The sequence below is a fragment of the Harpia harpyja genome, chromosome 1 (genome assembly GCF_026419915.1).
Source record: "Harpia harpyja isolate bHarHar1 chromosome 1, bHarHar1 primary haplotype, whole genome shotgun sequence".
In the NCBI taxonomy this organism is placed as follows: Eukaryota; Metazoa; Chordata; class Aves; order Accipitriformes; family Accipitridae; genus Harpia; species Harpia harpyja.
In genome coordinates, this window is record NC_068940.1 from 12,418,476 (window position 1) to 12,441,435 (window position 22,960).

At 43.0% G+C, this 22,960-nt stretch overlaps 1 protein-coding gene across 5 annotated transcripts in view; it reads left to right on the forward strand.

The window, feature by feature from the left end:
• Positions 1–17,899, forward strand: part of F13A1 (coagulation factor XIII A chain) — a 64,816-nt gene extending 46,917 nt beyond the window's left edge. For all 5 annotated transcript variants that reach the window (XM_052778400.1, XM_052778312.1, XM_052778645.1 and 2 more), the window contains exons 9-15: positions 1,230–1,333; positions 2,144–2,232; positions 3,208–3,361; positions 3,940–4,227; positions 8,348–8,508; positions 11,534–11,670; positions 15,650–17,899. In XM_052778400.1, coding sequence (XP_052634360.1) covers positions 1,230–1,333; positions 2,144–2,232; positions 3,208–3,361; positions 3,940–4,227; positions 8,348–8,508; positions 11,534–11,670; positions 15,650–15,794 — 1,078 coding nt within the window. In that variant the 3' untranslated portion in view covers positions 15,795–17,899. The remainder of the gene's footprint in view (positions 1–1,229; positions 1,334–2,143; positions 2,233–3,207; positions 3,362–3,939; positions 4,228–8,347; positions 8,509–11,533; positions 11,671–15,649) is intronic.
• The last annotated feature ends 5,061 nt before the right edge of the window (positions 17,900–22,960 follow it).

A 22,960-nucleotide genomic window follows, 5' to 3' on the forward strand; every position in this document is an offset into this window, starting at 1 on the left:
TTGTTAGACAAGCCTCAGATCCTTCTGACTCTGCTCCATGGCTGGTTTTCACCTATTATTAATGAAACGGTCAGAGTTTAACAAACCCCATTTTGGTTGCTAATATCATTGCATGTACTATGGGCTGTATCAGCAGCTACACAGATGTAATTTCATTCATATCTGCTGTAGGATATGTACAATTTGCAAGCAAAATTGCCCCTTTCTCTATTCCTTCCTTCTTTTATTTTTTGCAGTAATGAAATTCAAACACTTTGCCGGCTTTACTGCAAGAACCTCTTCCCAGATTCTTTTTTTCTTGCTTGTGCTATCTCCCTTGAGCACCGATAGCATTGCAGAAGTTACAAGATCTGTCTCTCTTTTCTGCTCATCTTTGAAACATTCTGGGCGGACTGTGTTGGTGCTGTAGTGTTTTTTTTCTTTTCCTGAGAATCCAGCCAAGTGAGGGCATTTCAACCCTGAGTGCCTAGATGAACGGCGCTCAGAAATTCACCTTTCAGCATACTGTCCTGGGCCCTAAAGGCAAGACTTGGCACACAGTGGTTGTAGGTGGGTTTTATGAAAGCTGTATATTCTGGGAGATCTGATCTCCCTCATTGGCATGACACACTGGGAAGACCTTATAAGGAACCCACAATGAGGACAGTCTTATAAAGCCTACGCAGGGTCTTTTTCTCAACCAACATGGAAATCAGCTAAGCATGTTTGTTTTGAGTCATGAAGACAAAGCTACACACTGTACGTTATGGAGTTGATCCTGAAATCGCTTCAGAAGAAATGCCAAAGCTTCAGTCTTAATAGTTATAAAGCAGACCATGCTTCAATGGCTTGAAGAAGATTCAAAGCTTGCTTTAGCAAGCAGACTGAAGTGGAGGTATCTGGCTGGAAAGGGATTGTAGTTTGTGTAGCATTTCATATACCCCAACAACCTCCAAGCACTGAAAAGTTTTCTGAGACATTTGCATTCAGAACACACTAGAAGAATCAAAAAAGCTTCTTCAACTTGCAGTCAAGAAACTACAATGAAGGATTGTGGCCTTCAGATTTTAACAGATAGGTAACAAACTTCTAGACCTAAAAATCTGTTCTCTAAAAAGAGCCAACTTTTTCACCGTTAAATTGGTAGATGTTGTTATTGAAGCAATGGCAGGACATAAATACACAAGTTTATTTTGGTTTGTATGTTTCTTTCCAAGAATTTAATATTCTGGTCTCATCTCTTTTCTAAGGAACTATCATTGCTGGAATGAAGCTTGGATGACCAGACCTGATCTTCCTGTTGGTTTTGGAGGATGGCAGGTTGTTGATGGGACACCCCAAGAAACCAGTGATGGTAATATTGCTTGAAGTCCTCCTTAGCTCTCTTTCCAATGCTTGGGTTCTTTGTGGCAAACAATGAGCTGATGGTAGCTGAGCCACTGGCACCATATGGCCAGTGACAATTTCTTGCACCAGATAACCACACTCACCTGTGCTCAGGGCAGCCTTCTGATTTGTTTTGAGCTCTAAAATAAATCTGTCCTTATTATAACACTTGCTCATGATGCATGTGCACAAAATCCTGCATGAGAAGGGCCCTGCTTGCTACAGAATAGATGTAGTCCTGTTGCCAAAAGATGGCTTCTAAAATTTTAGAGAACCTATACAGGAAATTGATCAAATTAATTCTCCTTCATTTTTTGTCTGCACCCCTTACTAAACTTCCTAAGCAGGCAGTAGGCAGGGGAGAAAAAGTGAAAAGCCACTGCTATTTCTTCCCAGTCCTTAATTTTCCAGTTCTTAAAAGACATTCTTAGCAAATGTGCATTGAGATCTTTTTCAGTCTGTGGTCTAACTGAGCCCTCCCAAAATTATCTGCTTTAACCAAAGCCAGCTGTAACTCCATTTCAAGCACTTGAGACTTACAGTGGACTTTATAGTGCCATTAAGGTACCAAACCATTAGGTTGTTTCAGACTTGAGTCTGTGTTGTTTAGAGGGCTGGTAACAGAAATTAAACTTTTCACTTCTTGGTCAGGAGTTCCTGTAAACTATTGAAAGAGTTCACAAAACCCCCAAGAATTCTTTTTCTTTGAGAAAATAGAACATTTTGACATGTTTTTTATTTAATTTAGTCTCTCACTTTATCTCTCTTCTCCCCATAGGTATGTACAGGTGTGGCCCAGCCTCAGTTCAAGCTATTAAACATGGTCACGTTTGCTTCCAATTTGATGCTCCTTTTGTCTATGCTGAGGTACATACCTGAAAATTTTTAGTGCATTGAGCGATATCAGTGGGACCATAGGTGAGACAGAAGATAGGGCCCCACTGCAATATATGGGTTGAGAAGTTACTTCACATATACTCCATATCAAAGAAAAATCTCATGATTGTATTTTGACATGCAGGCCAGTAGGTGTGATACAGCTCTAACGAATGACAGAGATTTCTCTAATCTCTGCTCACCAATGTAATAAGCAGAAAAAGCTACTCTGGCTCCGATGAAACTTCAGGCTGTGGTCATTTATCCTTCCCAGATTCCAGCTATGCTGGCAAACAAGCCACTAGCTCTAGCTGCTCATCTTCATCCCTTGTTAGCTGTTCCCTCCTTGTCAGGCTTGCCAGCAAATCTGCTTATGTTATGGCTCCCTTGCTTATTTCAGTCAAAATGGATGCAGTGATTTTAAAGGAGTCTTTGCTCACCACATTCCTTTAGGCTGCAGCAGGTCAAGGAGAGCTCACATGGGTGGTTTGACTGGCAGATCTGAGAGGGAAATATCTCCATGAGGAGCAAGAGGGCCTGGTCTGGAGTTTTAACCTCTTGCACCACCAGAGCTGGTGTGCCCAGAATTGCAGCAGCTGCAGAGCGAGTCTCTCTCTAATTGAATTATATACAGCTTAGGACAGAAAAGATATTTTATCTATGAAGCATTCACCTCTCTATGGTCTAAAGCTTTTTGGTGCAAGGAATGGGTAATCATGCTCCCCAAGTCCAACCAGTATCTCTGTAGCCTACCCAAGTTTACACTGTCTGTCATTCTGGAGCTGCAAATAGTAAAATGCATCTGGTCATTATTGTAGCATATGACTAATTTTAAGCATGGGACTTCATTGTGAGTAATTAGTGGGACTTCAAGTCAACATGTCATCGGTTTGAGGGGAAATAGGCTGGCTTCCCTTCCTCTCTGTACTTCCACGTATCTCAATCCTTTTTCATTTAATTTTATAGGTGAATAGTGATGTTGTTTACTCAAGAAAGCAGAAAAATGGAACCCAAGTGATAGAAAAAATTGACACAACCCATGTTGGGCAGTTGATCGTGACCAAGGAAGTTGGGGGTGATGGAATGATGGAGATTACTGAGGAGTACAAGTTCCCAGAAGGTAACCTGAAATGGGGTGGGATCATACTGATGTAGATTTACCTGAGTCAGATCTTGGATGGCGGATTTACGAACCTCTGGCACTGAGGGAGCTTCATGAAAAGCTGCCAAGGTGCCCTCTGGAACTCTTTATTTGTAACTCCATCCCAGAAACACTGCAGATGCCTTGATGAGAGCACAAACTTTGCTACTTGGAAATGCTTTGGACTGAGTAAGCTGTAGTGAAAACAAAGGGTAGTCATGGAGGAACCCAAAGCATTCAAAACAATTCAAGGCTTTCCGTACAGCTGTTTAGACATTTCTTACTCAGGCCAGATGTTCGCACAGAGTAAATCAGTGTAGCTCCATTAATATCAATTAAGCTACATCAATTTATCTGGTATGGCTTGAATCTTTAACACCAGCTCACTTGGAAGCTGTGAAGTTCTCCTAATATTAACTTTACCACAGGAAGGTTCGCTGTCCTGATCCGTTCATTTCAGCTACCACAAACTATGGAAGAGGCACCCTTGTGATCGGTGACTGGGCTAATGCAGTACCCCTGTTTCTTTTCTAAATTTGATTTTCATTCATTTCTAGGCTCAGCGGAGGAGAGACTGGCTCTTGAGACTGCTGTGATGTATGGCGTTAAAAAGCAAACTACCCAAGATACCACTTATCAGCCACAAACGGATGTTGACATGGACTTCCAAGTGCAAAAGGCAGTCCTTGGCAGTGACTTTAAAGTCACTATAACTTTCAGGAACAAAAGTCGCAACTACTACACTGCTACTACCTACCTTTCAGGCAACATAGTCTTTTATACAGGAGTCCCAAAAAATGAATTCAAGAAACACTCTTTCAGTGCAAAACTGGAACCCTCTTCATGTAAGACTTGCATAGTTGTTTTCAAACCTGCTAGCTTTTTTTCTGTGTCATTAACTGTCACCAATGTCTCTACCCATGGGTAGAGGCAATTCTAGTAGCTAGGGGTAGGATATCGTATTGGGTATCAGGAGGCTCCACTCCCAAGTCTGGCCCTGCTACCAGTGTCATTTAGAGCTGAGACTGTTTTCTTCAGGCTGTTGCTCCCTGCATAATGCTCTCTTTCACCGAGCTGCATGTCTGAGGACTGTTAATTTTTCTTATTTAGTACAGAAGAAAGCAAGGGAGTAGATGTACTAAGCAGCAAGGTATTGTTTTCCATACCTTTAGTCTTCTAGCAGTATCTCAGCAAGTGGAAGAAAAGTTCTGGTTCCTAAGGGTGTCATTTACAGGGACAAAAAGGTGAATATCTTGTCTTACCTGGTAGAAGCTGACAAGCTCTGAGAGGGTTCAAGCGCACATCTGGCTTTGGAGGACTGGGAAGATTTTATGTTTACAGTGATCTAAAAAGCTGATGTGTAACTAGAATGTGCCACTATAGAGCAGGAGCATTTGTCAGCTGGGCAGGTACCCCAAAGGTGAGTTGTCTTTAGAGATGCAGCATTTGCTTTTCCTAGTGCCCTCTGGACTGCGGTGGGGAGATCCTGCCTCCTCCTTCTCATGAGAAAAGCAGTTTCTGGCAGCCTAGCTGACGCGGCTGAGGGCAGGATTTTGCATTGCTCAAAGTAGGGAAGAGGGACGTTCTTCTTTTTTATTTTGGACATAACTAATCTGTTTCCTGTCAGCCATGGCAGCCCCATTCAGAAAACATTCAGCAAGTGTTGAGGACCTGCTGTACTCCAAAGTGGTGTGGAGCAGGCTGGTTGTAGATCCCTGGCTCCTCCAGCGACAAGTGACTGCCAATCACTTGTTCTCCTGACAGGTCTGTGCTCTTGGGTCAGTGCCTCCAGCTCAGCAAAAGTGATGAGAACGTGTTCTTATGGAGGCTAAGTCAGAGGATCCTCCACTTGAATTTCCTAGTGAGAGAGTCAGGAGCAATGATTTTGCCTTCTTGATGCTACTACTGGGCAAAAGCAATCTCTGCTGAGCACAGCAGGAGTGGCAGGACTTTGGGAGGCCAAAGGATGGGCCTCCTGATCTGGATCTGGTGCTGGATCACAGCAACCCTGGCTGACCTCTGAGGTTTCTCCTCTGTCTTGTCTATCTCATCCCAGCTCAAGAGACACTGTGAGCCCTCTCTCCTCAAAGAAGAAGGGTTTTGTCTCAGTGAGAAGCATCCATGGAACCACGGTTCCTGCCATGCCGTGAAAAAAAATCCTCTGCTTTCTTCCTCACTTTGAGCATCATCTAAAACTGCACATTTTTATTTGGAGCTGATTAATCTCCATAAAATAAGAGTCCACTTACAGGGATCTACAGGTGAAGGTTAATAAAAATTCTACCTCTGGTCTATAACAAAGCTCTGACAGCTGCTTGCTGGTTCTTTCTAATTCCCCAACTCTTTTGCTGGGTGTCTGGAAATGGGCTTTGGGTTGTTCTAACACAGTCTATCAAAACACAGTGTGGAGGTTTAGAGTGGCTTGCATCAGTTACTAAATATTTGATCTGAAATACTGCAAAACTTTTGGAGACTTGGCTAGGTACAGTAAAAAAATCAATTTCAACTGCTCGGTCTAATTCTGTGATGCTGCTTTGACGGGGGGAAACTCAGTGATCTTGTAGGAGATGTGCAAATACCTGTTACACTTTCTGGCTGTGATTTGTGCTTGGATCCAGGACTTACATCTGCTCTTGCATCAAAGGTCTGTCTAAGGTATTATAACCTAAAACACAGCTTCTGCAGTGCTTTGAGGCTCATCTGGCTTTGTGCAAAAAATGAAATGAATAGATGTTTAAGCATCAGTGAGCCTCATAATTCATTTCTTCTAAGTTAAGTAAATGGTTTGTAAAAAGCTTCTTGAAACCATGCTGGAAACTCTGAATTGACTGATGGTGAGTGAACACAGAGCAGAGAGAGGCACCTGAGAGAACAGAACACGGATTTTTTTGCATGTGTAACAAAAGTATGTCCCCATCACTGCTTCTGGCCAAGGAGACAGGTTTTAAGGTGTTACCACCTTTCAGGGTGTAAATTAGCTTATATCTGAGCTACAGTCATCGACTTGTGGAGCACTTTGTCCTGTAACAGGACAAAAAACCCACACAAGTTATGCCATCTCTCAAGGTGATACATAAAACTTGAGCATGAATTCTTCCACCTTTGCCTTGGAAAGGAGTACACATGCAATCAGGAACAATGTCTGAGCAGATGGGCAGTGTGAAGGGAGGCAGCATGATCATTTGCAACTGCATGAGAATACTCCATCAGGGGTGTGATGGGAGGATACCTTCCGAGGCACTCAAACAGAATTTGTAGGCTTCATTCATGGCAAGAAGTGTACATATACGTCTGGAAGTAACAAAAAATTACAATACAATAAAAATGTGTCAAAGGCATTCTTCCAGCCCGTGCTGCTGAAAGAATGAAGCAAACCAAGTTTTCAAACAGGAAGCGAATGCATGGTTTTCAGAATAATGATTAAAGGAATTGTGTGGGTTGAAAACATCTTTGAGGATTTGAATAGCTTAAACCTTCTAGTGCCTTCAAAGGTGCTCTTGCATCTACTCAGTTATATTTAGTTTTCTCTATTTTTTTGAAAGGCTGTAAGGCAGCTCAGTGTTGTGTCTCCCTTGGCTTTCCCAGGTGCAGTAAGTGGTACTGGCAATTTACAAGCACAGCCAGTGCTAAGGGAATGGAAGTCTATTATTCTTTTTTTTCCTGTGGTGATTAAATTTAAACAGAAAAGTTCGTCTTTCCCTTCCACTGTAAAGTAAAATTCTCTTCGATTGTAACTAATTTATTTATTTATTTACTTACTTTACACAGATGAGAAATACCTTGCCTGATTTATAATTTACAGCTTGGGGCATTATGGGAAATTCTTTTACAACAGATACAGAGTGAAAGGGAGGGAGAGAGGGAGGGAGGGGGAGGACATCAAGTAAATTTAAGGCTGGCCTGGTAAGTCCGGGTCAGGTGGTCACCAAGGGAATAGCTTTGAAACCAAATCAAGAAACTGGTTTTGAAGTGAGCAGATCAAAAGAGTGAAAAGGGGTGAATGTCGTTCACCCAATTGAGTTCAATTATCTCAGTGTGTACAGTGTATGTCACAAATACAATACAAATAATGGATAACAGTAATAATCATAGTTAACAGATGGGAGATCTTGATATGTTTACTGGGGTTATAATGAATGTTTATAGATGCAAGAGCTCCAGGTCTATATATTCTGCCTGGTCACTTAGTTAGCAGGTCTGCTTCTGTGCATCACATTCTCACACCGTTGTTGGCCTGGGAATTGCAGTTCGATATGGTTAAAATTAATGATTCCCTGCATCTGAACCGTCTAGCCTAGGGGGACTTGTTCCTTCCAATAATTATTGTCAGGGAGCACGTGAAAGCTCTCTGGAGGGCATGCTGGCGACAGGAGGACCTTCTTGCTAAATTTTGCAGGGAAGTCCAGTGTAGGACAAAGGCAGATATCCAGACATGTCCTGGAGAGCAGGTGGTCTCCCAGCTAGCCTACATGACTTCACACCCACCAGTGGCTGCTCTGGTGGCATCCCTGGTGGCATCCCTCTGCCAGGAAGAGAGGCAGAGAAAACGCAGGAATAAAGTGAAAGAGCAAACATTTACAGGGGGGACACTCAAAAGCCTGTTTGGACCTTTGTGCCCAGTAGCTATTTCTTGCCAGTCTTGGTTCTCACTTAATTTGTGGTAGTGCCTAGAAACCTTCAGCAGTGACCTGGGCCCATGCTGACAGGCACTGGGCAGAGGCTGTGCACAAACCCAGCCCTTGCCCCAGGGAACTCACAGCCTAAATGGAAAGAGGGCAAGATAAGAGGGGGAATGGTGAGGTAAAGAAATGAAGATAGTTTGGGCAAAAAAATCAAAGCCATTCTTTGGTCGTGGGCCATCTTTTTTCCAGGGCATTCGTGTAACTGGCACTAGCCATGATGGGAGGAGTAATTAGCCATTAGATTGCTTCAGATGCCTTTTTTCTTTCCTGTTTCTCCCTTCAGCTAGCACTTTTGATGTTCTGATCAAATCGAGCGAGTACCTGAGTGACCTGCTGGACCAAGCCTCCTTTCATTTCTTTGTGACAGCACAGATCACTGAAACAGGGAAGATTCTGGCCATGCAGAAGGCAACAGTCCTGGAAATTCCCATGCTGCGGATCAAGGTAGCTCAAGGCTGCGGTGGAGGGGAGCGACCACCACGCTGCATGCAGGCTGTTCTCTACAAAGCTGTCACATTCACTTCTGGGACAGAGGGATGTATGTGTGTGTGCAGTGTGCATGTTAGACTTTCAATCTAACATGGACCTTATAAAGCAGCAGCTGGCTGGGGGGTGTGAGGGTGTATAGGTATGTTATACGTTGTACTGAGTATCCCTACACTGAAGTCTGAGGCTGACGGCATCACTGGTAGTGGAAAGCTGGAGTGATCTCAGTGGAGGAAGGAGGGGAAAGATCTGAGAAAGCTGGAGAAACTCAAAGGGCAGGAGAGATTACTCACTCAAGTCACTCAGGTCTTTAACTACTTCACAAGTCCATTATATTTAAAACAACACAGCACAGAGGCCTCTTGCTGACGAATGAAGGACACTGCTATTGAGGTGAATTTGCTTGGAAAGTTCCTGCAGGTGTTGTGGAAAGTTTCTTCAAACTCGGACAGGCAGCATCAATTTGGGACAATGCTTTCAGGATTTCAGTGCTTTGCTGTTGCTCTGCAAGTGTACTGTCAGCAGAGTTCCCTGAAAGCTCGAGCATTTCTGCAGAGGGTGGCATGGTACCTATGACAATGTAGAAGTGTAATGTTTGTGATAGGACAAGGACCCTACATTGTATGGCAAAGGCAGGGCTGAGATTTAGAGTTCTCAATTCGTAACTGGGCATCCAAATAAATGGCCTTATTTTCAAAAGTGCTGAGCCTTCATCTGCTTTGAATGACGTCATTTGGATCTGCTTTTTTCCTAATACTAAAAAAAACCAACAACAGAACACCTGTTCAGGAAGCTTTATATAAACATGAATGCAGCTCCCTAAAATTCAGGACCTTGAAAGAAATCTAAGTTTATAGACCTTTTTCCCCCTGTATGTTTATTTGAACCAATGTTCAGGTTTCCATATAATAATTTAGGTAGTAACCACAGCCTTCTGCAGAAAAAGCTTTTTAAAGAACGTAGATCAAAACTACAGTGAAGTTTGCAAAAAAATCTGCTCCATTTCATGGTCTGCAGAAATGTCATGATGATCTGATCAGATTATTGGTATTTTCAAACAAAATTTTTTTGGTTTACTGAGCATTCTAGAGAGGAGGTAAACAAGGCAGATAAACTCTACTTCAAATACCTGTCTTCAATAACCAAATTTTAAAAGTAGAGAGTTCTTTCAATTCAATACTTAAACAGAACATCTTATACAGCATCCCCAATTTCAGCTTCAAAATAGTTTATCCTTCTTGCTGTTATAAAGAAAGGATGTTTAGTATATAGGATAGGTTGTTGTCCAATAACCACATTTTCTGATAAAACTGAGTTTGTCTCTGCATCTTTGTGATGCGTAAAAATATGCTGAAATTTTAATAGCTGGATTTTTTTAAGAGAGTGTGTGTGCGTGCATGTGTATATACCTATATATTTATATAGGAAACTTTGCTTTATTGCTTTTTAAAGAAATCTGAGGAAGCTTATCTCCCTAGTTTTCTTGTCAGATTTCTCCATTGAATGTGACTGGCCGACTGGAGTTCTTAATGTGAGAGTAAGAGAGAAGAATGAAAAAGCTTATTTCCCCTTATGTCTTTGGATACACCTTTGATCTTTCTCTGTTGGTCTAAGAAGATTGTTGGAGTTAACAGCTGAGGGTATTACACCATATTCTAATTTAGCTTGAGACCAGGTTACAAAAATGAGCTCAGCAAATACGTATCATGGTCTCAGTTGCATGTGTGGGAGTTCAGGGTGATTTTGAATCCTCCCATGTAACAGTGATCTTAAATGGGCAATTGAAATAAGGAGGACATCAGACCTCCAACTGGGCTAGGACTTCTGAAAATGCCACTGATGTCTTTTTGCAAATTCAGGTGGTCAAATGCTGTTGAGAGCTTAGCTGCAAGTATCTCATCCTTTACTCTGGTCAATATATCGGTATTTGGTGCAGAGCGATCCCTTAGACCGGAGTGTTTCCAGCTTTTTGCAACTGTCATACTCCTTAAAAATTCGTAGTAGGGCTGCAGACCCCAGCAGAGCACTTTAAATTTATTGACAAAATACTTGTTTTTCTTAGTTACCTTTCTCAAGGCCCTTTAAAGTCGTTCATGGACCAGCTGGGATCTGCCAGCCGTAAGTTGAAAACCCTTGCCTGAGCCTTTTATATTCTGTGAGAAATGTTGTGTTCCTACGGGAAAATAAACCCAAATCCCCATGCATGTAGTCTGTTTAAAACCACCTTCATTTGGAGGTGTTTTCCAGGCAGCTGTACTACCAGCACTGATCTGAAGGGACAGACAGATCCCTTCAGCTGTGTACTGTAATACCCGTGGAAGTCAATGCAATCTCTGTTCATTAGTCTCGCAGTTTAATATTTTCCAGTGCAAAACGTATTGCTGTTTTGCTGTGTAGGGGTATTGCAGGACAACTGGCTCTCAGGTCTACATAGAGCACATGCGCAGGGTTGGAAACCCTTCAGAGCACAACAGGCGATTGCAAGGCAGGGGGAAGATAGGCACAACACTTTCGGGGGGGGTGAAGAAATGCGACCCAGTGTTTCTGATTTAGGGTAATAAGACCTGCCCTTCTCTTTCTGGAGTTTACGTCCTGAGCAGGCCATGCACTTCAGTGCTGGTGGGGAGCCTGGGGAGGGGGGAGAGAGGCCCCCTCAGCTGGACTCGCCCGCAGTTGGACACTCAGCTCCAGGACTGTGCATGCAGATTTCTGGTTTTTCTATGCAAATGAAAGCCTGCCTCTTGACCTGCCATGTGGCTTGAGGGAAAATTGCAATGGGTAGAAAAATCTGCAGTGGCACCTATGGGCCCATCCAACAATTTTCTACTGACTAGGCTTTCTCTGCCTCATGCTGTTTTGCTGTGTGCTCCATTCCCCCTCCTCTCCTTCCTTGCAAGTACTGTGCATTTTACCCTACAGATTTCAGCTTGGGGCATTTTATTATTATCAGCTTGTGGAGTGTTGTCCTTTCCTTATCTTGCAGACCCAAGGTGAGATGGTAGCTGGTAAAGAAATGTCTGTGACTGTGGAATTCACCAATCCTCTGAAACAAACCCTGGAGAACGTCACGCTCCGCCTCGAGGGACCCGGTGTGCTGAGAACGATGAAAAAGGAGTTCAGGTAGGGAAGAAAGCACAACTAGCTGGGAGTTCGTCCCCTGCTTGCTTAGAGGAGGAAGCTCACAAGAGACACTTAACTAATGCTGCACTGAGTAATTCAATTCAGACACTCTCTCCTTACTTTAAAATTCAATGCACAGGGGGGCTATAGGTCTCTATAGTCAGAAGAAGTCAGGCTGTCCAGAGAGACTGTGAGAGCATTTCATCTGTTCAGTACCAGTGTTGGAGGAAGAGGTAGTGGTTGTGGGTAGTTGCTAATGCAGCCTGAGTTTACTTTTTCACTGTATTACATTATTTTTAGCGCTTGACAATGGCACCTACAAGCTGCTATCACAGAAAGACAGACAGATTTATCCCACACATCAAGTGTTTACTGCCACTTGCTCAGTATGTGCAAATCAAGTCCTGTGCTGTTTTTCAAAAAGGGCTTTTCTCCACTCGTTGATCATGATTATACAAGACGCTCAGGTACCTCAGATGATCTTTGCAAGCTTATGTCAAGACATGAAATGTGTGTCGGATGCAGCAGAGCCCGCTGGGATGGCTGCAGCATGTGTGTGAGCACACAGCTCCCCCCCAGTAACACCACTGCGCAGGTCTGCTCTGGCACAGAGGTGTGTTCCCAACACAGGGTGCTCCCAAGCCTGACAAAAAGGAAAGCCACCTTCATTACGCTCAGAGTTGCACCTCACGCCGACAGAGTGGTACCCATACGCTAAGCATGTTTTTTCCTAAACCCTCTTTCCATTTGAGTTCAGTGTTATAAGCTCAGCATTAGCCAGTTCCACGATATATAACTGAGATCCTTGGAAAATTTTTCAGCCATTGCTTAGGCTTGGGCAGCCAAAGCAATGTTATCTATCATTACCTGAGCTTATGGTCCCCAGGTGTGTGCAAAAGGAGTTTGAAAAATTGCCTGTGCTTCAGCAGCTGCATAAAATGTCAGCATTTTCTGCAGCCAGTAGGGGAGGTCTGAGCCTGATTGCACCTGGGCCAGTGATAAAAAGATCAAAACCAGTCTCCAGAGTGGAGCTGGATAGAAAAATGACTGTGAAGGGGCATCATACTGTGCTTGCTTTGTGCACGTGGTATGTCTCAAACTCTGCTGAACATGACTCAGCACGGTCCACATGAGTTACACAAGTTGCAGCGACAGCCCTCGTTGCTACCCAGCCGTGCCAGCCTCCCCTGTTGTTCTGCATCCTTCTCGATCCAAAAGCTGCCATGGGCTGCTCTCACCTTCAAGGATGCAGAAGTTGTCAGGTGCATCAAAGGCACAGGAGTGAGGGAGAAAAATGACTCATGGAACAGACATCATTTTCCTTCAAGTCACCATGTTTTACCCTTTTCAGTAGTGCCTTTGGCATCATTTAAAATGGAAATGGATCAGCTTAGTCATTTTAAGGTTTAACTTCTCTGAGATGAATGAAGGCTGCAGGTTATACACACAGAGGACAGAGCAGGGGGCAGTTGTAGTTTATTTAAATAATAATCACATTTGCCTCCATGCATTCAGGGTGATAAATGGCTCTGGTGTCGTGATGGCTCAGCATATTTACACAGAACCATTCATCACTGAATCCTCTCCCAGGAAAAACAGATTAGGGTGGCTTTACTCCATTTGCAAAGAGAATTAAACCTTTTCCAGGCCTTCCCCACCCTTCCACTGCTTCCCTGTCCATCAGGAACTGTCACACATGGGATGTGGCTTTTGCAGTTCTTTGTGGGGATGAGACTTTTGACCTCTCTGTATTTTAAGGTAGCTTTTCTGTATCACTTGGGTGACTCCACAAAACAGGTATGTGTGATCCAGCTGATACAACATTATTCTGGGAATGAAGTGGCTTGGGGGCTTCAGCCTTGACCATTCATAAAGTAGAAGGGGCTGGGGCTGGGACTGGGATTTGGCTATTAGCCTCAGACAGATAAGAAGCATGATTTATGGAAAAACCTTTAGCAGCAGCAATTCCTACATGGGCCATAGTCATTGCATGACAGATGAGAATTAACCAGGCGGTGATGGATAGTGTCAAAAGGATTTTAGCCAAGCATGCATTCAGACTAGCAGGTATGTCACTTCGGGTGTTTCTACATGTCAAAGCTCAGCTAGTATTAGTATTTGCAGAGAGAAGCAAGTTGGTTTAGAAGCAGGACAGTAGAGAAACAGGAAAAGGTGGGTTCAGATTCCCAGCACAGCTGTTGTCTTCCTGCACACACACATATATATAAATGTATATATATATATCTGCAGAGATGATAACACTATAAATCAGAGGTGGTAGTGCTACCCTCTCTCACTGGAACACTGTGAAGATGTGGTCTGGAAACTTTCAATCCTTAGAGACTCTGTCCCCCAAGTGCTCAAGAAAGTAGACCGAACCTTGCTGCACAGCAGACTTGTATAATATCTTCTTTACTTTCTATACAGCTAATCCCTTGCAGATCATTCCCATAAACTCTAAATTTAAAAAGGTGTTTAACCTTGTGCAGCAATTAAACTCATTGCTTTATCTTGCTGCCATTTTAGTGGGCATTTGGTAGAGCAGGCAGGCCAGCTGAAGGGAACAGAATAACTCTCATTAAGACCAAAGATAAAAAGAGGGAAAACACTTGCTGGAAGCAGTCTGCACATGCTCACACCAAAAATATGATCTTCTGCTTTTTCTTTTCTAAAACTATGTACATGCCCCAGGATACCTATAACTGTATATGCAGAATGGAATGCAGTGCCATGTAGAGATACCTAAGCTAACCTCTAAGGAGCTAGAACACCTCCCATTTTAGCAGAGGCAGACTTGCACTGAAACAAATATTCAGGTGGGAGGATCCCATGCTAGCTCATTTAGAGCTAATTAAGGTTTCTTGTCTTGTGGCAACTTGTGCTAAGCCTGGGCAGTCATTTCTGTCCTGACCCCAGCAACCGACATGGCATTTGAGAGCCAAATCCTACCAGATGAGAATTTGAAAGAGTGACTAAAGTTTAGGCTTACTTTATTCTCACTTTGTTCAGTTGTTTGCAGAATACCATAGTCATGTGAGATGAGAACACTGGCTAAATTCATAATCGTCTGTCTTAATGCTGAGGAAAAGAACATTCATTTTTACAAATAGCTCCCCACTATGCTACCTTCTCCATTGGTTCCTTTGGAGCAGCTGTATCCTGACATGCCTCAAACATAATCAATCAATCAATCAGTCTATCAATCAATATCAGCCTTCAAAATCTGCATACAGAATGTAGTGAAAGTACTAAGAAAACACAGAAACCCAATACTTGAGGCTCTCTGTGCATCTTAATTGTAGCAAAAATTGAAAATCAAGAGCAGCACAGAATACAGTTTCTTTATAGTATGAGTTATCAAGAGTCATACATAATGTAAAAGAGTAACTGCTAACAGCAGGACTCCCAAGAACGCTTTGACTTTTTTGTCTGGATGTGAAGAAGTCATCTAAAGTGGCCAGTGAGGAGATCTGCTGATGTTACAACCATGGCAGGGTGGTTCAGGGTAGGAGCTGGTGGAGGGCCTCAGTATCTCATCAGTGCTGCGTCGGGTTTGCATGGGAATGCCCTAGATGCTTCATAACAAGGGCTTATTTAACCATTTAAGGAATCATCGACAGGCTATAGGCTATAATAAATGGGTAAAATGGAATTATAAAGTAGAAAAAATATGTTAGCTATAAAGAAGATCATTCTGAAAGTGATTGTGAGAGGAAGTGACAGGAGGCAGAAGAAAATGGATTCATTTTGGAAATTTAAAATTAGCCTGGAGGAAAGGCTAGAAAAGGCTTTGACAGAGTCAGTTCTGAGAGGAATAGAAGATGGAGGGAATAATTTATAGGACACTTATGAGAATGAGTGAAACATAAAAAATTTGAGACGCATTATACTGTCCACCTTCAGTTTCTCCAGTTGTGGGTCAGGTTGAGAGCACTGGCTGACTGATCACAATATTGTTATCTTTCCTTTTTCCCTACAGGCAAATCCCAGTGAACTCTACCTTGATCTGGGAAGTAAAATGCACCCCAAAACAACCAGGGTTACGAAAGTTGATTGCAAGCCTGAATTGTGATGCTTTGAGGCATGTCTATGGTGAGCTGAACGTCCAGATTCAGAAACCATGAACCAAGGTGCTGCCTTCATCTCTTATTTAGCTATATTTCAAAATATCACATTGCAGGGAGCAGGGGGGGGGAAAAGTAGAAATCTGCTTATTGTTATTTTGGTTATCCTTGTGCTGAAAAAAATTTGATAAAGAAAACTAATTGGTAAGACTGGGGAGAGCATGAAAAAGCACCTGGATAGTGAATGATTTAAAATTAGATACATGTAATTAAAAGCAATTCTAGGCCATATTATTCCTGTAGTTCACTTGTATTTATGGTCTTTTGCATTAGTGCTGCAAGGGAATCTGAAAAGCTCCATTCACCAAAGTAGTCTGAACTTTAGTTTTAATTAAGGCCTGATATTTCACTGAAAAGGAAAAAAAAAAAGAACCCAGTGTTATAAATTCTTAGACTGAATTACACAACCCTACGGTAGATCATTCAGGCTGCAATAAAAACAGGTGTTTCTAGCTAAAGGGACTGCTTTATCCTACAGTGTTATAATTTTCCAGTTCATGGAGAGCTTGCTTTGCTAGAAGCATCTCTAAGGATGTGTTATTTCCAGAATATTCCCAGCTCCTTGTTTCCTCTTGCTGCTTCCTATGCTTTTCCCCCTACTCTTTCATGTGTGCAGGCACCCACACATACTCACTCCTGTATTTCATGCCCTCATCCCACCCCGTATGCCATAGATACGTTGTTCCTCTCCTTTGTTTGATGAAAATCCAGAGTTTTTCATGCCCCTGCTCAGAGTTCATCGCACCAAACTTGCATTTTCTGGTCACATCTCGTGTATGATGTGTTCTCTCTTCATCCTTTTCTGCCTTTTCTTCTCTCCTGAACCCACCCTGTAGCCCTATTTCCCATGCATGTGTGTGTCAGGGGGGTTTGCTGCCCCAGAGCAGTCCAGGTTCTGCCAGCTGGTAAATGGGGTGAAAGAGAGAGGAGTGGAGGGAGCAGCCTGATGGTCTTCTCCTGCCAGCCCCACAAGCCTAGCAAATATCCTGTGCTGGAGCTGGGGGTGAGGTTAGATAAAACAATGCCTGAAAGTTCCCGGGAATCATGGCTACTGCAGAATGAAGTCCTGTTACTTGAGCAACCCCAGGAATATACAGGGACAGAAGCTTAGCTGGAAAAGGAATAAAAATGTATCCTGAGATTCAGAAACTCTGCAAGCTGGATATGCTTTCTGCCTTCCTCGCAGCATATTCCTCTGTGAGGTGCTGTAGGGCCTCCCAGGGCATCGCTCCTCCCTTGAGGACCTTCTGGCCCAGAAGCTGCTCTGAATATATGGTTTCCATTAGTCTTCCATGCAGGGTACTGCTCTGCCCTAAGCCGTGGACCCCACTGTGCTAGGGCAGCAGGTGTGTGAGTGTGTTCATTTCTCATCTCCCCTGAAATCCTTCTCGGGATCTTTTTCCACAAGCCAAAGATGCACGTGCCACAGGCTGTGGCAATGCCTCTCCTCTGGCCACAGTGTATAAGAGCATGTCCCGTACTAACAGCACAGGTGAGCTAACTGAGCTTCCGAAGAAGTTAAAAGGAGCCTCGTGCTCATTAAATGCTGGGGCTTCATTGTACCGTGTATGGCCATGTCATTTTGTAGTCTCATTAGTGAGAAAGCAAGGGAGATGACTTGCCTTCTGCTCCTCTTCTTGCCACACATTGCCTCCTGCAAAACCTGTGACCAGCTATTAAAAATAAGCAAGGCCTGGGAGGGGAGAAATGCAGGCTGCTCTTTTGCTAAAGTATGTGGAACAAAGCAAAGATTCATACCACCTCATATGCTCAATGAGTACCCCTGGATCCAGGAACACCAGACTTCTGGGGGCTTTCACTTCAGGCATGGGCACACACTCATTTTGTACAGCTTATGTGACCACATTAGAAGCTCTGCAATGTCAAAGTCTCCTGTATAAGTCCTCTGGGGTACAAGGGACTGAACAGTGTGTTGTAAATGCAAGGTGACAATCTCTGTTAAGTAATTAAGCAGTCCTACCAGAATCTACATCTTTTAATAAAATTATCCATTTTTTGCTCTTGCATATAAACCTGCTTTCCATTCCAGATTTTTTTATAACTACAGTGTAATAAGAATTTAAAATAAAGCATATCTGAATGCACTTGTGTCTTGTGTTCTGTATTTTGATCAATCACTTCTTCTACATAGTGGCACTATAGACACCACTTGCTGCACCTTAATTGCAAAAGTTAAAAAATTCACTTCTGAGCCATGCTAATAAAGGTGCCTTTTTTTTTTTTTGGTGCTGAGGAGAAAAGCCTATCTTTATTTAAATGAACAAAAAAACCCCAAACCCAGGCTCACTTTAACTATTTGTCTTTGGTTTTCCTTCTGTTTTAACAAGGGACTACCTAATACATTGGAAAAGGTGATAATTTCCAGAGCACGTCACAGTGCCAGCAAAGAGAATCCCCAGATTCCCCTGGAAATTGCTTTAACATGTCAGGGCCCATTAAGTGGCCAGTATGCTCCTAATGAAACCTTACCTACATCCCACTTCTAAAGTGTGCTTCTCTCAGCTAAATATTTCAAGGCATTTTACTAAGTCGTTAAGCTGAATGATGTTCACCAGGAGACAGGAAGTATTTTTATTGATAGTTTATAGGGGGGTATATTGAAGCAAAGAGAAATGATGACTGGGAATAGAGGCCAGGGATGTCAACAGCCGTTGGCATCAACAGCCCGCTCGCTCTGTACAGAGTTGCTCGCAAAAACCTAAGGACAAAACAAGGATGGCCTCTAGGATTTCAGCCACTCATCACCCTGCGGATGGGCTGTTGCATGAATCATGGGTAAAATCTGACTGAAGAAGCAGTGAGTGCTGTGATAGCACTATTATGTATGCATAGGAAATAATCAATCAATAATAAGGTCAGATCGGCAACCCCAGATCTGGAGGATCTTTGAACCTGAGAAGAGTTGGAGTTCAAACTCTTCAGCTGAGGGTCTCTTTTGAGTGAGGTGAACTTGTGTCCTCAACCCAACCATCACGTGTTGGAGATGGACTGGGGAGGAGAATGTCCAAAACCAAACCCCTGCCTCCACAGATGCCACACTCCAGCAGCTCAGAGAAGCCAAGTACAAACAAAAGTGTGTGCGCTCCTGAACGCACACCTCATTTGTTACCAACTTGTTACATACAAGCTACAGAGCAGGTTGCTTCAATTCACATTAATTTGTCACATTCAAAATCTTGTTATGATCAGAACAAAAAAAGCCTTACAGACAGACCTAGGAACAATATTAGTCTTTTTAAAAATAGTCTAATCAAAGAATTATTATTAGCTGAGATAATTAGGATGGAATTATATTCTTCTATTTTTATTACAATGATAGTAACGCTTCTAGTCCAAATTATATCAGGTAAAACTGATACACGCAAACTTTCTAGCATACTCCCCTTTCTCTGCTGTTGTATGCACCACTACACCGCCCCTCTGATGTCTTCAGTCTTGGGGGGGGTATGTGTAACAGCAAGCCATCAGTGTCCCAGGTCCTCCACCAAGTAGAGACTGACATTAGCAGGGGGAGTTTCTCTTCCTCTTTGCTGGGATAAGCACAACTGAAAATTTCTTCCTTCACACCCTATGATCCACCAGAAGTCATTTTTACATGCTTACTAATACACTCCACATCTTGTTCTTTCTTCATTGGTTCACAGCCGATCCAAATTTGCTATATGTGATGCATTTTACAAGTGTTGGGTACTTGTTTGTTCTCCTTTGTTACATCTAAAATTTGTCTTACCTACCTGCTAATGTTGCACCCTTTGATGACCACTAATTAACCACTGGTGAGTAACTTGTAGCCTGAGGCCTCCAACATCATCCTACACCTGTACCACCAGGGCCCCTGTTATCATCTCATGCTAATGAACCTTTATGCTGCATTTTATTTGGGGGTCATAGATAGTTCATTCTACAGAGAATAACTACCTGCTATTACTATCTACAAGTTACAAAAAGACATATAACAACAAACATTTCACCATGCAATTAGATAAAGCAAAGCAAAAGCTAAAACAAAGTCAGTAGTAGACATCAAATCATTAGATAATTGCTCCTACAGCTAAACAAAGCATGGAAAAAGCTTGACAAGTCCTGATGCCTGTGCTGCTAGCTTATCACCAAGCTGTGACCTTTCACAAGCAATGGCAGCATCTTATTTGTGGAGCAAAATCAGAGAATGTGACTGAGCATTGGCTTTTCTAGTGACTGTTACTACCAGTGATAATTGGTTTGAACTGAAACTAATCAATAAATGCTCTGCCAGATGGGTGACACACCTGGCCCCCTGCCCTTTTCTCCTGCTGGGGACTTACAGGCTGCCCTTTCATCAGCATATTGCTTTCATGTTTGTCCTTGTTTTCCCTGAGGAGGAGGCGGCAGCAGAGGCTGCTGGTGCTAGCTTCAGAATTTGAGTGGTGGTGCAATGGAGGAAGATGACCAGGTCAGAGGGGGTGGGAAAAGTGTCTGAGCTAGTTCAAACTAAAATTAATAGCCCCATTATGAAAGAGAAAGTCAAAGTATACTCTGAGCGTTGATGGAAGGAGAGGGATTGTCCTATATATTGGAGCTGGCATGACAGCTTGTGCTGAGTAGGGATGTGATATGTACATTAGAGAAATTTATATTGGAGTAGCACCTGTAATGGAAGACAGTGCCTGAGAGAAGCTAGGAGGTTTTGACATGCAGGTGAGAGGGATTTACTCAGTGCTTAAAGGCAAAGTTGAAAAAGCTGAGTTGAATATTGAAGAAAGACAACAAGGACTGTTTGCTAAAGAGGGAAAACATGGCCAAAATGATGCAAAGGGAAGATTTGTGGGGGGAAGAGAGAGCTGGAAGAGAGGAAGGCTCCCAAGGCTGTGTTGCTTAACATGGGGAAGCGACTGGAGAGACTGGCACTGGTGGCAGAAGGCAGACCTCCTGGCTGTCACTGGAGCTGGACGTGGGCTGGCAGCACAGGGATTCAACTCCTCCACAGGTAGGCCAGTAAGCCTATGCTGAGGGCCATGGCTAGGCTCAGGAGCAAGCTTTGTCTGCAAGGCTGGCAAATCATGGGGAAAGGAAAGTCAGAAGGTGGGTTGGGTGATGGAAACTAGGCACTGCGAGGCAGTCAAAGCTTGCAAACCAACTGCATGGCTGAGTGTGTGCTATGAGGAGGTCCGGGCTGGGCTCAGCATTTTCTTTAAGTCACCTGCAGCCCAGCCCAAATGTGGTTGCATTTATCTGGCCTCTGCAGTATTAGTCTGGGAATCAAAAGGACCCCTCGTGACTGCTCACTCCCCTCCTGCTCAAGTTTTGGCTAACACAGAGCTCGTGCTGGGGCCCGATGTGTGCTGGGATTAGCACCGTTAGGTCAAAGCTAGAGCAACATGTAGGCAGGGTGTGATGGATAGGAGGGGTAGAGGTCATTATGCAGCTGCTATCACCTGCAGATTGCTGTCTCCTGCAGCCATAATCCTTGTGTATTGATTGTTTGACGGTTTCTTCAGAATCCAGTAACTTATGGAAATGGTGTAGATCAAACTTCCAAGCTGGAAGTTATAAATACATCAGCGTATCCAAAAAGCTTTTGAAGCAGATCCGACAGCAGCCACACTGCTGAGGCTTTTGTGCTTCCAGGTGTCATACAGGGAACACCCACAAGGTGACAGAGGAGGAAGAATGAGCATTCTCACTGTCGACTAGGTAATTATTTTGCTTATAACTGCATGAGTTGTGAGTTTTGAATTAGAGAACTTGTGAGTTAGAAACATCATGAATTAAGTGATGAATCAGTGAATTTGCATGTTAGGCTAGTCTGTACAAAGGGGACTTAGACCTTGTTTGAAGTGTTTGTTTTCTTTCCTAGTGTATTCATGAAATAGTTTAATTTACAGAGTACATTGTCCTGTAAATTTGGGTGATCCGAATGCATCATGATACCCCTGATTGTGAGAAGTAGGAAATGCGAGACCTGTAGTAGCAACAAGTGGCATTGCAGATGCAGGTATTTTGCTTATGCTACGGGAGCTTCCCTATTGGGCACAAATGCAATGTAGTCTCTCTGGTAGCTTTGGCTTTTTGTTTTGTGAGCTTTTGCAGCTTTGTTAGCTTTTAGCATCTACCACGTGCTTGGGCAAGGAGTTCCCCAGGTGTGCTACCAAAAGATACAAAGAAACATCTCACATTTACTTTGAACCTCATTCTCCTGTTGACCTCCTTTGACACCATGTATCTCTGGTACTGGAAGAATCAGGGAAAACGTCTTCCCTCTCCAACATGTGGTCTGTAATTTCATAGATTTCTGTACTGTATTTCCCCCAAATCACACCTTTTTCAGACTTAGGAGTCCTACCTTAGTCACTTTGTGCATGGAAACTGTTCCACGCCTGTAATCAGTCTTGTTTCACTCCTCTGAACTTCTCCCAATATTATGTCACTTTAAGTACCATTTAAAGCCAATACAGCTGTTTTAAGCATCTGTATTTTGAAAGGACGCCGCTAATGAGCGAGCAGCCTACCTGTGCAGGGACAATATGTGTCACTTGGGATCCAGATTCATTAGGTTAAACCTGGACCCAACTGTGGCTGAAACAGATTCAAAACCTGCCCTGGTTACAAGCTCTGTACAGTCGAGGTTGAACATATTTTATTCTTTTGCATGCATTGTTTCATGAAATCCCTCACTCTCAACCACCAGTGTGACTGCCCTTGAGAAGACCATGGATCATCTTTCTACAACAATTTACTGATAAGGAGTGGGGAATTAATATTTGAAAACCAGCTGATTTTTTTTCATCACTATGTAGATTCATAGGGTTCTGAGGTGCTCTTAAATGTTATCTGCATTCTGCTCTTCTTCAAAGTAAATATGTCTCAGTATCACAGTGGTTATGTGGTGCCCTTCAGGTTGTTTTATCTGATTACAAAATTCAGAAATAGCCTGTCTGGAAATAGCCTGCAGAATAATAGAGAAATGCTGCTGTGAACTTCAGAAAACTGAACAGCCAAAACTTCATGGAGTAAGGGGTAAGTCTAGTGAATTGTAACGCAATTTTAGTATTCTTCAGCTACATTTGCATTAGTAAGTTTAGCAGGAGGAGATCTGTAGAGTGAAATGGCTGGTGTCGAGTACCCAATAGCTATACTGTCTTTTGGAGGGTTCATATTGAACTTGC